Source organism: Stegodyphus dumicola, chromosome 12 (assembly GCF_044657685.1).
Source record: "Stegodyphus dumicola isolate Sdum_Otavi_A_Nest chromosome 12, ASM4465768v1".
NCBI lineage: Eukaryota > Metazoa > Arthropoda > Arachnida > Araneae > Eresidae > Stegodyphus > Stegodyphus dumicola.
In genome coordinates this window covers 75,527,912-75,544,056 of record NC_140779.1, presented here as the reverse complement: position 1 = coordinate 75,544,056, position 16,145 = coordinate 75,527,912, and the positions used below count along the sequence as shown (strand labels likewise).

The 16,145-nt window shown below is 31.9% G+C and overlaps 1 protein-coding gene across 8 annotated transcripts in view; it reads left to right on the top strand.

Annotated features, from left to right (window-relative positions):
* Mi-2 (chromodomain-helicase-DNA-binding protein Mi-2 homolog) overlaps positions 1 to 16,145 on the top strand; it is a 142,939-nt gene that overhangs the window by 44,012 nt on the left and 82,782 nt on the right. For 6 of the 8 annotated variants that reach the window (XM_035374842.2, XM_035374836.2, XM_035374841.2 and 3 more), the window contains 5 exons: positions 1,410 to 1,625; positions 2,905 to 3,122; positions 3,237 to 3,380; positions 8,763 to 8,889; positions 10,713 to 10,733. In XM_035374842.2, the coding sequence (XP_035230733.1) occupies positions 1,410 to 1,625; positions 2,905 to 3,122; positions 3,237 to 3,380; positions 8,763 to 8,889; positions 10,713 to 10,733 (726 nt within the window). The remainder of the gene's footprint in view (positions 1 to 1,409; positions 1,626 to 2,904; positions 3,123 to 3,236; positions 3,381 to 8,762; positions 8,890 to 10,712; positions 10,734 to 16,145) is intronic. The other 2 variants (XM_035374840.2, XM_035374837.2) reach the window with 1 other exon arrangement.

The following is a 16,145-nucleotide window of genomic DNA, read 5'->3' as shown; positions in this document are numbered from 1 at the left end:
TTTTTCCCTTTCTTACAGAATCACATAATATTGTTATCAGAATGCTATTCAGTCCCAAATAATACTATGTTAATACATGATGGTTTTTATGATGTGCACGGAAAGAAAAGTTATATGAAGTTTTTTTTGGGGGGGGGCAAAAATATTAGAAATGCCAGAATTTAGAGTTGCAGATCTCTCCACAAAATCGGCGGGTTTAAATTTTGTTTTGTATTTGTGGTGAAGTGGTTGAATGTGTTGTACTGTTTCAGGACCTTTCCTGAGAGTAAGAGCAAAGAAGTTGTCTATTGATTCAAAGAAAAAAAAGAGCTTTGTAATTATAGCTCCGGATGTATGCAAAGATTAGTACAAATTCATACTATTATTGATCAAATTAATGGGAATTTAAATCCAGGCCATATATTTAATAGTGATGAATAACCCATTTGGAAAGAGACTTAAAATCTTTGCAATGTTGATGGACTGATTAATAAAATTTTATTTGCTGTTGGAAGTTTTGTAACCAATCCAGATATAGGTTTTAATTTCTGGTCATATTATAAGCCCATTTTTTTTTCAACTGCCAGTATAAAAGAGTCTTAAATGCTGTTACAAATCTAAATTTTTAAAGATAATTCAGGGTGTTGATCCTGTAAGTGCTGATCTGTCATCCTTTAAGTTTTCTGGTTACAAAAATGAAAATTTCAGAATCAAGGATTGCATTTATTTATTTGCTAGGAGAATCGCGGAATTTTGTTTCCAAGTCTTCATTCATAATTGGATGGCTTTAAATGCTTATGCCATTTATTTATGTCAAATAGATTTTGATAATAGTGGATCTTCTGGATTTAGAATGAACTGATAAAGGCTAAATCTAAAGGAATAATTCTTTATGGAAAAGCAAGAAGAGTGTTTCAGTATGACATGAGTTTGATACCAAACGCAGATTTGGGTTTACCAATCCTTTCCTGGATATTTTAATGGCCTTGGAAAAATCTAAAGTATGCCCACTTTTGCTTCCAAGCTGTATGGATTTCTGGTCTTCTACTGTACTTTATTGAAAAGGTTTGCATTCAATTCAGTAGTTTAAATTGTTATTTACAAAGCAATTTAAAATTAACAGTTAAAAAAAAAGTATTTGATTTTCTTTTATTGAACACCACTTATCTTTATTTGTAGTTTAAACTTTTATTGATTAAATTTTTAGATATAATTAGTTATTTCTCAGATTATTATCATCAGTTATTTCTCAGATATAAACAGTTTATTTATCCTTCTGGTAGCATAATTCTCATTTCTGTCCAATAGATAAAAATTTCTGTTGAAAGTATCAATTCAGTTAGGTTGTCAAATATGCTTTTGAGATATAAATAAATTTTTAGTATTTACATCTTGAAAGTAATTTATTTTGATGTACTTTTTTCTTAAAGGCTGAACCATTAAAAGGAAAAGTATCAAAGATCCTAACATGGCGCTGGGCTGAAGTGCCTAAAACTGAAGATGACAAAAAGGATGGAGAGGAAAAAGACGATCCAACTGCACAGCCGTCTACGAGTAAAAAAGCACAACCCAAACCTATGCGAGAGTTTTTTGTTAAGTGGCATGAAATGTCATACTGGCATTGCTCTTGGATTTCTGAAGTTCAGGTAAAGAATTTTCTATAAATATGTTTTATGTTGTTGCCTTTGATTCATTTTATAATATAAAAGATGCTACGTTTTATTGTACTTCGTTTTAAAAATTCACCCAAATTTGGTTCTTAATGTTATGCATGTTTCGAAGATGCATAATACTAAATAGATGATTTGTTGCAATATTATTTTGCTGTGCTGTCTCATGAAATATAAAATGGCATAGTCTCATGAAAAAGTATATGCTATTCTTTGATTTATCACATGCCAATCAATTAATTAACTCGGCAATGGTTTATTTGCAAATTTCTCATAAATAAGCAAACAGATACCATTAGATGTAAGGGAAATGTGATGCAGGTTTCCTCTGATGTTGGTTTGAATGTGGTGGTCCTTGTTATCATGGCTGATGATATTATCATATGGCTCTGATAATCATGAATGGTGCTTGATTCTGGCTAAAGGGCTACGTTCTTGTTAATTCCAAACTATGTAGTTTTCTACCAAAGTGATTATTATATTTCTACTGAAATAAAAATCAATGCTCAATTATCAGACCTCTAAAAGGCCAAAGCATACAGTTAAATATATATATATACATGTATATGTATATGACATTTTTTCCTGTACTGCTTAGTGCATATGAGAATGCAGGAGGATTGTTAAAACTGGTCTGCCAGGAGAGATCTTGGTGAGCTTTGCTTTTGTAGCTTGCTAGATTACATTTTTGAGATTGAGATTAAATTATTTTCCTTTTGTTGTCATAATGCCTAAAGATAACTTTCATTGTAATTTATATAGAAATTTAATAATTAGGGAAAAAGTTTAAACTATGAAATATAAAATAATTAGAATATTCTGCAAGCTTAAGATATGTATATTTTGCCTAAAAGAGTAAAGGTGCAGAGTGATTTCAAACATCTATTTTTGTCGACTAAATAAAAATCTGTTCAAACTAATAATAAAAATCTTTCATTAACAAAATCTCAGCTAAGAGTATGATTGAAGTATTTTCCTAACAGTGAGTAATATGAGGAGGAACAAGAAAAGAAAATGAGTAAATTATAAGAAATTATATACTTCCAAAGATATATATAAAACTGTATTTAAAACATTTTCACATGTTTTAAATATATTGGAATTAAGAAAGTGGCAAACATAAATTTTGAACCCCAGTCCTATGTTATTGCCAATATACTGGACATAGTTACATATCTATAGTTACATATTATTATAGTGCTATTATCAAAATTTAATTGAATTGTTGATATATTTTATCATTTTCAACTCGTAGCTTGACTATTATCATCCTGCTATGTATCGTTGTTATTGTCGAAAAAATGACATGGATGAGCCACCTGCTTTGGATGATGGTAGCAGTATTTTGGATGCTGAGAAAAAAGAAGAACCAGGAAGACGCCCACGGGATAATTTGCAGAATTTAGAGGAACGCTTTTATCGTTACGGGATTCGTCCTGAGTGGTTGCAAGTTCAAAAAATTATAAATCATAGGTATGTTATGATGTTCGAAAAACTTCTTTAGTTCTTGTTTAAAATAAACTTGTATGTTAGTTGGAAAGTGCTTTCAGTTTCAATTAATTTTCTGTTTTAACTGAATTTTTCTAGGACTTCAAAAGATGGAAAAATAAAGTATTTAATCAAATGGCGAGATCTGCCATATGATCAGTCTACATGGGAATATGGTGAAGTGACTGAAGGATTTGAGATTCCAGATTTTCAGAAGGCTGTTAATTTTTACTGGGACTTACGGTAATTTAGATTTTGTCGCTTGTGGTAAATTTTGCCTAAAATATTATGTATGCTTTTGTTGTTCTTGTTTTCAGTTTGCTTTTTTTGTTTCACTCATTTTCAATTATTGTGCAGTGTAAACAGTATAGAAGACATATTTGGTTAATTAAAATAATAAGCTATTTTGTGGGCTGTTCGAGGATGACAGATTCTGTTTAGTATTATTAAAATTTGGGAAACTGTTGTAGCTGGCTGTTTGAGGGTAGATTTGATTTCAAAGGTGCTCGAAATCCTTTAGTGTTACCATAATAAATCATCTACAGTACTAAACTCAATGGCCTCTAATATGGGAGCCCGTAATTTTTCCTTGCGTTGCTTCTTGTCTTCTATATGCTGTTGACTGAAAATATATTTTGCCTCTCTAAAGTAAGGAAATTCTGCGGTATTCTAAGCTTTGTGAGAATTTTCAGAAAAAGAAACTTTACAGTGAATTTGTATAGCATCCTACTGTTAAAACAATACCTAAAAAAGAACATTAGTGACAGAAATTTGCTTCATGAGTCAAAAATTACTTTTTTGATTGTATTTTTATTATTGTCTGTGAGGAATGGTAAAAATCAAGTATGTCAGGAAAAGTTAAAGATTTGGAATAATATGACCATCTCTTAGAATAATCGGAACTACTCTTATATGCGCCCTCAATTCGCCCGAGAAACTCCACGGTGCCATATTACTATCTAAATTTTTTGTCTTTATTTCGAACTTTGAGCCTAAAATGTCTCCAAAAGTGCAGTTTTCGCAAATGCAGAAATCATGTTTTGAACACACAATTTAAGCTTAAAAAAAAAAAAAAAAAAAAAAAAAAAAATTAGATAGCAAAAACGTAAAGTTTCTAACCAAAATTATTTGACAAGAATCCATGTACACAGCTATATGTTTTAACTTAAAAAAACATCTACGGATTGCACAATCTAGGCAGCGAATGAATCTACTAACGATGCTCACCTCGCTTTAATAAATTAACAACAATAAATTTCAAAGAATACCATGTACACACCATTCTGTTCAACTTAAAAAAACATCTACGAATTGCACAATCTAGGCACTACGCACTAATCAACAAAATGAACTAAAATAAATTTCAAACAATTCAAAAAAACAACAATAACGACAGAAATTCATACTAAAAAACAATGAATATAACATTCTACAAATAAGAATAAAATAAAATGCGCTTACCATGAATGAATGCTTTTTTGAACAGCAGAAATACCAATTTTGTGTTGCCTTTAACATGCCACCACGTAATCACTATCGTATTTATATGACAGCCAGACACACTATACAGAAAATTCATATTATGGTTCACAAATAAATGTTCAAAATCTTCTTTGCCTAAATCCTTGCAAGATTTCCAGCCATCCGGAAAACTAGTTGTACAAGGCTCAGTCCACTCTTTAATACACTGCATCAGTGTTTCCTTACTTCTATCAGGCACAGCCACTAAAAATAATCTCCCAGACCCTCTTGCAGCCGCGTCTCTCATTGCAACATAGGCCATTTCAAAACACGCACGACACGAACCAACTAGCAATTAAAATACTCCAGCAAAAAGTATTCATTGCCATACAACACGCAATCACGGCAAAAACCAGCGCAGAACACATATCGCTACATTTGGTGATCTTAGGGCACATATAAGAGTAGAGCCGAATAATCTTATGAGAAATGTTTTCTCAAAACTTTCTGTCAGACGTGTTTAAAGCTAAATTGAAGAACTGCTAAAATTATTATATATATGTGTAAAATCCCATCGACCAGGAAGGTTGGCACAAATTCTGCCAATCGTTTCATGTTGTTCCCCAGTGCATATTTAATGGGAATTAAAAGAAGAAATTAATTTTAAAAATGTTGAAATTAATGAAGAACATAAAGTTTTAAAAAATTACACAGTTTTATTTTCAAAAATAACTAAACTGATAAAGGTACTTTAAATTGATTATTTTAACCAAAAAAAAAAAAAAATATTATTTTAATGAAAACCTAAAAAGAATAACATTATACTCCCTAATGGCATTCAAAATCACTACAAATAAGTATTCTCATTACGAAGATGATGCCAAATAAATTTGCATAAATACAAGTCTTAAGTGCTGTTGTGGAATTCTGTGACACTTTTTGTTTTGCCGTTTTCCTGATTCCCATAATCTTTCATTGTTCTGTGTGGGCACTAGTATCTGGTTCTACAAAATTACAACTGTGATTGACCTTGAAATGCTCAAAGTTAGCAGCTCTTAATTCCTCAATCTTGTATACCTCCCATGAGTCAGAAAACATAATAGATCCTTTTTCATTATTTTAAATTGCTTGTAAGAGAGTGGATGCCGTTCTATCAGGATTTCTTACAATAAAACAATTGTTCTCTCAACATATTTCTCCAAACATCCATTGCTCAGGAAGTATTCTGCATACTTGGTTTTTGCATTTAGTGATAAGCTTTTCATTGATTTCTACTACTTTAGGCTCTCAAATTTTTTCATTGATCTTGACAAAAGGCTGTCTGCAAACTTCTTTTAGATAATTGTTCCAATATATCACTGTCTTGTTATTCAAATCGAATTGTTCTGTTCCCCATTCCACAGTTGTTAACTCTTTGCACCAACAGTAAATGAGTTTGAATGCAGTCAAAAAAGCAATATTGGAACTCTTCAACCAAATTTCTTTTCAAATGGATACTCACTTGTCACAATTTTTAACATTACAATGGCATTGTATGTCTGACCTCAAGTAAAGTTTCATATTGGGTTCGTCGACACATTTTTTTCTTTTTTTATGCCAGAAACCTGTAACTATGAAAATACTCAATCGCATTCTGTAGTAGGTAGATCCCAAATTTTTATAATTTTTTTGCTGTAAAAGCAGATAAATAGTTGTTAGAACTGAACTCTTGTTTAAAGAAACATAAATGGTTTGTCAAAGTATGTATTTGGTATATAGTTTTCCGTTGTTGGTGAAAAATCGTATTTGTAACGATTTTTTTGTTTTTGTGAAAATGATCGATACTTTTCCATTGTTGGCAAAAAATCATGTTGCTTGGCACTATTTGTTTTTCACAAAAATGGTTTATGGAATTTTTTACACATGTATCAAATATTGAAATCAATGAGAATTTTTTTATATGTAGGAAAAATAGTGCAATATGGAAGCTGATGAAATTGTTGTGAATCTATTTTTGCAGCAAACTCCATAATTATGGTTGTCAGATTTACTTTTGTTTAGATTGCTGCTCTTTTGATGAGATTTTAGTTATATGGTTATCTCAAAGATCTGCAAGTAGCTTTTAAAACAATTCTGGATACACTTAAGTGTTTCTTAGTCTGTACTTTGTAACCCCATGCAGCTATAATTTAAAATTGTACTAAATTATGTGTCTTTCATTATTGAATTAGAGGTTTTAAAATGTTTTGGGGATTAAAAGTGTCATAAATATAAATTTTATGTCAGTTACAAGTGCTATATTAGTGATTTCCCGAAAGCTGCCTTGTATAAAATTTTTATATAAATATGACTGTTTAAAAAAAAAAATAGCAATAACATGAGAAAAGCATATTGTATTTTCTAACTCTTACATTTGAACAGTAGTGTGGTATAAAAGGCAGTTTATTGTTCAGTATTTTGAAAGCAACTAAGGTAATTTTACTGCAGTACATAAAAGAGTCGTGAAACTTGACTGGTGATTGTGAGAAAGGCTAGATGAATAAACAGCACATTTGGTTTTTAAATTGCAATTTGTTTTATTGCATAATTTTCTTACAATTTATATCTATCTATCTATCTATCTATATACATATATGTGTGTGTGTGTGTAGTAATAAATTCGTTCAAAGAGAGAATCTAATAGAACCATTCACTAATTTTCATGGCTGGAGTGGCAGGGACAATGCTAGCAGATAGCTTGACTGTGTGGCATAGTAAATAACCGGAACTCTTTTGAAGAATCACAAAATTACTTAATAATCTGACATCTCGTTATTACATGTCGATTCTTACCAACATCTGTATAACAATGTATTTCAGCAATCTGTGCTCAACAGTTTTTAACTGTGCAGCTAGATTTTTTTTAAAATAACAGAGAAATAGAGCTTAGCAAAAAGACAATTTATCAGGACAGTGCGAGTGGTGAAAGAGTGATGCATAATAGTTGCAATAGTGTTTATATGCTCAAAGAGTCTTTGTTTTAATCCTGAGCAACAGTTGGACAAAAGGAAGGCTACAGCAATGCAAATACTGCAGGGAAAGAGTGCAGTATGCATCTTTGAAGAGAGGATGTACTTGAAATTAGAAATTCAGAGGTCTATTCCAAATTTGTTCCAATTAGGTTTAATTTATTAATAAATTTTCATCATACTTTTAAATCTGAAATATATGTAAGTTATAAAAATATGACAGATTACATAGATATAAAAATAATAAAAATTTAAGAATAAATTTGCAGTAGAGTTCTATATTTCTAATTTTCAATTGATGTCCCCTCTTCAAGGATGTGTACTGCATCACTCTATATGACAGAAATTTATTAATAAATTAAACTTAATTGGAACAAATTCACAATAGACTTTTAAATTTCTAATTTTTACTTGAAATACATCCCCTCTTCAACGATGCATACAGCACCATTATATGTCACTCTTTCACTGAAGTATCTTTCTGCATTGTTGTAGACCAGTTGCTCGTCAGGATTAAAACAAGGACTCGCCGAGCTTGTAAATACTGCTGTAAATTACACATTGCTCTTTTGTCATTTGCACTGTCCTGATAAATCTCATCTCTTGTCTAATCTCTATTTCTGTGTTATTTTAAAAAATATAATTGCATAGTTTAAAACTGTGGAGTGCAGATTATCCCAAAGTGCTGTGAACTTACAAATAATATAGAGACATTAGATTATCGAGTAATTTTATGAATTTTCAAGAGTTCGCATATACATAATCAATACTTCAATGATCTAACTTCAGTCCACTCACGACTGCTTAATAATTGGTGTCTTCCTGTGTCAAGCACTCATTTTATATCAAATTATTTGCAACAAAACAAAATTGAACAACTCGCACATAATTTTGATTTTTCTGTTTTGTGTTAAGTCCAATTCATTTTGCAAGTTAAAGAAAGTATTGTTGTGGTCTGTTTTAATTGGATGTTTAATTTGATGTTTGTTAGATTATTGCAAAGCTCACTAGGGCTATTAACCTAAGGGAACAATGCTTTTTTGGCACTAGATTGTATTCATATTACACTTGGAGGAAATCACAAAATTATTGAGCTATTGTTTAATTATGTCTTTGCAATTAAAGTACTAATAACAGTTGATGAACGCAATTTTTTTTTCTTGCATTTTGTTTACAGGAATGCTGTTGAAAATGCTAATAAGAAGTTTGGGAAGAGTAAGAGTAGCAAAGGAAAAAAATCAAGGGATGTCAGAGATGATGATGGCAGGCATATGACACCACCACCAGATAAACCAACAGTTGATGTGAGTAAAAATTAAAACCGATTCATGTGAAACATCTGTTGCATTTTTATATAGTGTATTTTTGTTAATATTTAAGGTAATGTTCTAATAACTCTTTGATAAAATGCAAATTTCTTTGGCTTTTGCAACATAATAATTTGTAGATTAAGTTAAATTTCAAACATGTGACACTTTAAAGCTGAGATATTAAGTTTATTGTTGTGAATTTTGAATTAGTTTTAATCATTCATTCATGAATTTTTTTTATGTGTCTGTTTTTTGGCTTCGATTCTTATGCTTGTAAATTTAAAAGGTATGTAATAAATTTATTTCGAATTTTATGTAGAGCTATCTATCTATCTATATATATAAATGATAGTGTACAGTGGACTTTTAAACTTCAAACATGTTCCTGCATTAGTTTGACTCTCAAATTAAATTTCTGTGTAGGGAGTATTGTAAATTAATCAGATGCATCTTTCAGATTTACCCAATACATTCTCATTAAAATTGATGAATTTAACCCTTGACTTCGCCTTTTCTATATTTTCGCCATCAAGTGAGTGGTGGGGTTGCATCCTAATTAATTACCGTCTGTTAATGGCTTTAGAGCATAAAATTGAACTATCTGTTAAAACTTCTATGTAATTGTATGCCAGTATTGAAAGAAACAATCAATCTGATAAGAAATGTAGTGACTTGTTTTGAAAATGTGAAAGGTAAAGGTTTCCAGCGAGGATATTTCGTTTGACATCAGTTGTACCATTACTGGTGACTTTATCGCTTGCGCCGCAAAACAGGAAAGTACAGTTTTCTTAAATATTGCATTGTAACATTTTACTTCTGTTCACAACTGCAATTTTGGAATGTAATTTTTCTGCAAAGCAGGTCTCTACCGGAAAGTCTTTGACTCTTATCGCATCAATTCTTAATGTTAGTGCCAAGGAAGCATTTCTTATTGTCTTTTCTTCTGTACTTTATAATATCTGTGATTCCACAGCATACAAGGCTCGGTTTGGTTTATTTGATTATGGTAAAGCGCTTTAGGGCTATCTGCCTAAGGGGAGGGATGACTTTCTTACTTAAATTGCCTTGTATACATGTTACACATGGAGAAAAACATGAAAACGCCCATGGAGGTAGCCCGTTTTCTGGTATTCGAACACCTGATTGGACTATCAGTATTCAGCGACTTTGCCGCTCACCCTCTGGTGGGCACTGCAGTACACAAAACCAAGTGGCAAATAAAGTGACTGCATGATTCTTCATTTGAGTTTTGAAATTTTGTTTGTGTTTTTGTCATCTTCATCAGTATAATGGTTAGCTGCATTGGCTACCTTATTATTGGGTCTAAGTTTGAATCCCGGAGAAGGCATGGATGTTTGTAAGTGTATAGTAACTGTGCTGCATGGGGACATTTTAAATGGAAATCCTCTTGAGTGGTTTATTGATGGGGAAAGAGAGGTAGTAGAAGATCAGGTCCATCCCTCGAGCTGTTCTCCATCAAACTTGTGACAAAGCTGCTCAGTTAGTGCATTGAGAATACCACCTGTACAACCCAATGGTAAATTCTTGTGTTCTGCCTACCTCTACCTGTTCTTGTTTCAATCTGAGTTTTGGATTTTTTGTTTAGATTAAATATTAAATTATTTGAAGTTTGAAGGCCCATTATGTTGCTGTGTAATACTTGCTTTTTTGTATTATAAAAATTTAAGTGTTAAAAGTTTTTTGTTAAAAGTTTATATAAAACTGTTGTATATATAAATTTTGTTTTAGTATGAAATCATTGGTATGCATTAACTTAACTAATTTTTAATTTTGTATTTACTCTTGCATTACTGCAGGAGGAAGTAATTAAGACACAGGTAAATGCACTTTTTCACATATGTTTATGTTGTTAAACATGGCGTTGTTTATTTAAAAGCTGTTATATAATATTTGCTTAAAAAACTATTTTTTAACTTGTTTTATTGTTGAAAGTTATTAGTTATAAGTTGTGGAAAAATTTATTTCTTTCTTAGAATTAATCTTGATGAAACAAATGCAGCAGTCTATGTCACTCTTTACTATGACTTGTATATAATTAGCATTAGATGACAGGATCTTTCTGAAAATTCTCTGCAAAAAAAATTTTCAAATTCATTTTAATTCTCCCCATAAAATATTTAGCTTTTAAACTGTAATGGAAAAATGCTTCTGTTTAGATATAAAACCTTAAATTGCCATTAAAATTCTTTTGGTACTTATAATTACATATATAATTAAATATAGCATTATGAATAATTGTAATATAATTAAATATAGCATTATGAATAATTGTAATATAATTAAATATAGCATTATTAACAATTGAATTACATGTATGGAATTAAAACTGAGCACCCTTAATTTTATGGAAGCTCTGTGTACAGTAGTGTATAGAAGGCTCCTGATTAACTGGGGTAATATTGAAAGGGCCATTCTTAGTTAACTCTAATTAGCAATTAGTCCAACAACACTTAAAAAAACACAGATAAATAACCTATATTACAATTAGCAGGAAATACTATTAACAATTTACCTTCATTTTTAAGCAATTTAGTTTGAAGAATAAGTTTACTTGTTTATGTAAATTAGATCAGCAAAGAATAAGTTCACTTGTTTATGTAAATTAGATCAGCATTCAAAACAAGAGCATACTTCAGAACAGAAAGGACACTGATTTTTTTTATAGACCAGGAAACAGAAAATTAATAACTGTACACTTTATTTATTTTTGTGATTTAGCAGTTTATTTTTAATCGATGATTTAACAATAGATTTCCAGAATATGTACACTAAATTTACATACTGTTGTAGGTAAAATCAATTCCTCAACACTATGACATTATTTGCTATTATGCTTTGCATCATTTTCTATCATTGCTATTATCACATGCATTTTTCCCCTTTTTGAATTTCCAGTAAGAAATTCTGATGGTTTGTCGTAGTAATTTTTTTTCTCATTCTGCAATAAACAAACGTAGCATTTTTTTAAGGACAAAGCCCAGTTAATCCACATCCAACCCCCTGTTTAATTGGGAGTTGATTTTATCTGTTCTCTCTGTTTTGACAAATGCAGGTTTGAAAATATTACTGGTATTTTTTTGCTCTCCAGCTGTGTGAGAAGTGTACAGATCCTTTTTTTACTTTTTAAGTAGTATTAATACAGTGCCTGCCACTTATTATGTTCAATTTTCCAGGAACAAGAATGAATATATACCGTAATTTCCGGAAGAAAGGCCGCATCAGCGTAAACGCCGCACTCGAGAAAAATGGCGGGGAAAAAATTAAAATTACACAGAAATGCTGCATCAGCGTAAACACCGCAATAGATTAAATTGCGCGTGACACCATCGTGGGCCGTATAGATGCAAAAACTCAACCTAAGTCCTGATATATGACATACCATCTCCCTTCGGAATAGTATTTCGTTTAAAAATGGTCATCGGCTTTAGCTTGTCACCGTTTGCAGCACAAGCTAACACACATGTAAATGACGTTCTTTCATGCCCCGTCATAAACATAGATACAGTTTTTGCACCAGTTTCATCAACAGTTCTGTTTGCAGGAGAGTCGAAAGCTAATGGCGTTTCATCCATATTTATTATCTGCGACCGAAAAAGTTTTTTTTTTTTTTTTTTTTGTCAATAATAGCTGTCACACATTTTAGAAAAGATGACTTTTTATCCTGCCAGTCCATTGGTAATTGTTGCCTGACTGTTGTTCTAGTACGCACAGAAATATTTTTCTTTTCATAAATCTGCTACACCTCCTTTGAAATCATTTATGTTCATTCATTTTGCTATAAATTTTGCTTGTAAGCGAATTTTTACAGTCGAAATTGCCATTCCCTTTCCTCATTGCACGTTTGCAAGGTCGTCCTCTAGATTTGTCCACCTTACAGTACCACTTCGTTTGGCTCGTTTCTGTTGTAGCATATTTTTAGGAAGTTCTTTTTCAGTTCTCCAACATTGAATACATCTGTCGTCCACTTCAAACTCTCGAGCTGCTGCCCTATTTCCAATTTGTTCAGCACGTGAAATTACATTAAGCTTAAAACCAGCAGTATAGCTTCTGTGCCGTTTAGGGACATTTTCAGAAATTTTCCACTCCCTTCTTACTTAAAAACTATCCAACAAGTACTTGTACCGAAACTGATGGGATCTGTATCTGGCAGAATGCCAAGAAAAATCCATTCATGCTGAAAGGGAAATACGTCAGAGTACGTTATTGCGAGGCAGGTGGAGTTGTGTCCGCGTTTGAAAAAAATTGCAGAAAAGGCAGGGGCGGGGAGAGGATGGGTCCTGGAAGATTCATCGAATGGCAGAGGAGAGAGACTATTCGAACTGATGAAATTGTTGATTTGAAAGGGGGAAGAATGTTATTGTTCTGAGATCTCGTTTAGGGTGAATAAGGCATGTAGGTCTGTTCAAGAGAAAGAATGTAAACAAAATAACGTTCGCAAAAAGCAACTGAGTGGTCTTTTGTGTGTGAACAGCACCAGTCTATGCACAATGACAAGGCCATCCAAACTATGTACAATGACCATCATAAGAAATATTTTATTTTTAGTGCACCTAAACGCCGCACATGCTGAAAATTGAAGTTTTAAACACGTAAACACCGCAGCGTTTCTTCTGGAAATTACGGTACTAATCAATAGAAAAAACTGCCATTTACTAAGCTCAAACTGGCAGAAGTCTGATTTTTCAGATCTGGAATAAATTGTTTGTGGTTGAGAAAAGCTGTTTGTAGTTTATTCATTTATCTTTCATTATGTAGTACTTATGTAAAATAGGTGTGGCAGAAATTTCAGCTGTGTGGTTAAAACCAAAACCCTTGGGGGTCTTGGATAGATTCCCTAGTTCCTGTCAGACACTGTTTTCAGATCTCTTTGTCCAGACTAGAGCTGAGAGTGACAGAATACTTTTATCTTATGATTAACAAAAGCAGTCTTTTGAGGCATTGGAAACAAGTTCTTTGATTATAAATGAATGTTTCACATGATTCAAGAATAAGTGTTTAAATGAACACTGGTTTAGTCAAACACCAGGTGATAGGGAATAGACATGCATATGCATATTAATTTTGCAAGATATTCTTAGAAAACATCACGATGTGCTTCCTTGGCTTATCGTACATTATCAGTCTATATAGAAAATAGAAGAAGTCATTCTAGGCTGAAGAAAAAGAAAGCATTGATATGCTTATATTTAATGAAGCAGCAAGTTGAATTAACAGATAAAGGTGTAGTTTTCCTGCTGGCAAGGAATGGGAATTTCGGATTTTGACTTTTTTGATGGGGCTGTGTGCATGACTTGTAACATGTCACAAATGTCTAAAAGAAATTATTTAAGCCTGAGATATGTGTGGTAAATGCAGCCGAAGAGAAGCAGCTTTTAAAATCAGGATTTCCCCAATAGCATTGTGCAGTTTACTTAACCGTTTGACTGTCATGCATTGCAAAAGCGCTGCGTTCATTTGTCTCAAAAACCGCGAGTGTCTTCGTTGCTCCCCGTGGGTGTGAATGTAGTCTGACCTCACGCATACTTTGTAACATGAGGGCATTCTAAAATAACTAACTGTGTCGCGGTTTTCGAGACAAATGAACGCAGCGCTTTTGTGCCGCGTTGCAATCAAACAGTGAAACAAAGAAACAAAATTGATGAAGAACTGGTAAAAAATGTAAATGTCTCAAGGAAGTGCAAAAGGGATCTAAAATTAAGAGACTGAAACATTCTTCTAGGATGGTTTCAAGCTATGATACTAAAAAATATTCCAATTTCTAGAGCTCTTTTGACTGCAAAAGCTCTAGAATTCACTTAAAATGCTAGGAGAAAATTTTGTACCAACTGATGGGATAGATGGAAATAGAGAAGTAACATCATTTATCGGAAACTGCATGGTGAGAAGTAGGGGGCAGATCATCAGTCGGCTGAGAGATGGCGAAAAGACATTTTACCCCACTTTTTAGAAGAAAACAAACCACATGAAATTTATAACACAGATGAAAATGGTCTGCTTTACAGTGCATTACCGGAGCATACATTATTGTGCAAATGTAAAACAGCTGCTGGTTTTAAAGAAACTAAAAAGAATGAGGTATTATTTTATTGACATGCAATGTGGGGGTGCAAGAATTAAAAAGATACTGACACTGGTTATTGGAAAGAATAGGAAAACTTGACGCTTAAGAGCAGTAAAGAATGTACTTTTAATTTCATAATGACAAGAATTCTTAGATGACAAGCAGTGTTTTTACGGATTTCCTTTTGAAGAAAGGCAACTGAAAAACTAACTTTACTGTCAGATAACTGTGCTTCACACCCCTGATATCATTCTGAAAAAACATTAAATAAGTTTTCCTTTCTGCAAATACAATTTATTATTCAACCATTAGACCAAGGTATCGTAAAATCGTAAAAGCTTTCAACTGTAATTACAAAGAAAGTGTCATTAAAAAAAAAAAAAAAAAAAAAAAAAAAAAAAATTAGTCTTATGAAAGTGTAAGTAATTCAAAGGAGATAATTAAGTCTATTTTTGCTAGTAACTAAATCTATTGCATATTATAGTAAATCTATTGCTAGAGGCTGTGCATATTATAGTCAACACATGCAAAGCAATCTTCCAAAACACAACGAGAATTTTCTGTAGAAAATGTGGTTTTTATTTAGAAGAATTCATTTCAGACATCAGTGAGAGAGAAAATGAAGATTTGTTTTTAGGATGCATCGCAATTGATGATAATATTGCTATGGCATGTGAAAACGCCTGTATTATAGAAAGTGTTAAAAGAGCTGCAGAAACTGAAAGGGATCAGACAAAAGTGACTATGTGCGAGCCTCTGCTGAATCGAGAAAATACTTCAAACTCTAAGAACAATTCTTAAATTGAAGGGTGGCGACCAGGAAAACTGTCAACTTTTTTATGAATTTGAAAATACGATTGAAAGACTGCTGACAAATAATGCAAAACAGATAGGGATACAGCAGTTCATTGTAAAAATTTAAAATTTCGTCTCGTATGTAATTATAAAATTTTTTTTACAACAAAGCAACAAGGGAAAATAATTCTGAGTATCATGAATAGTTTAATTTTAGCATTAAGTTTTAATTAATAATTTAGATATTAATTATTATATTAATTGTTAGTTACTAACTTATTAATAAAGTTCAGAGTTGATACCATAATTTACAATATTGAAATTACCGTTTATTAAACTCAGTTGCTTACTAAATTCAACTATATGCTTAGAG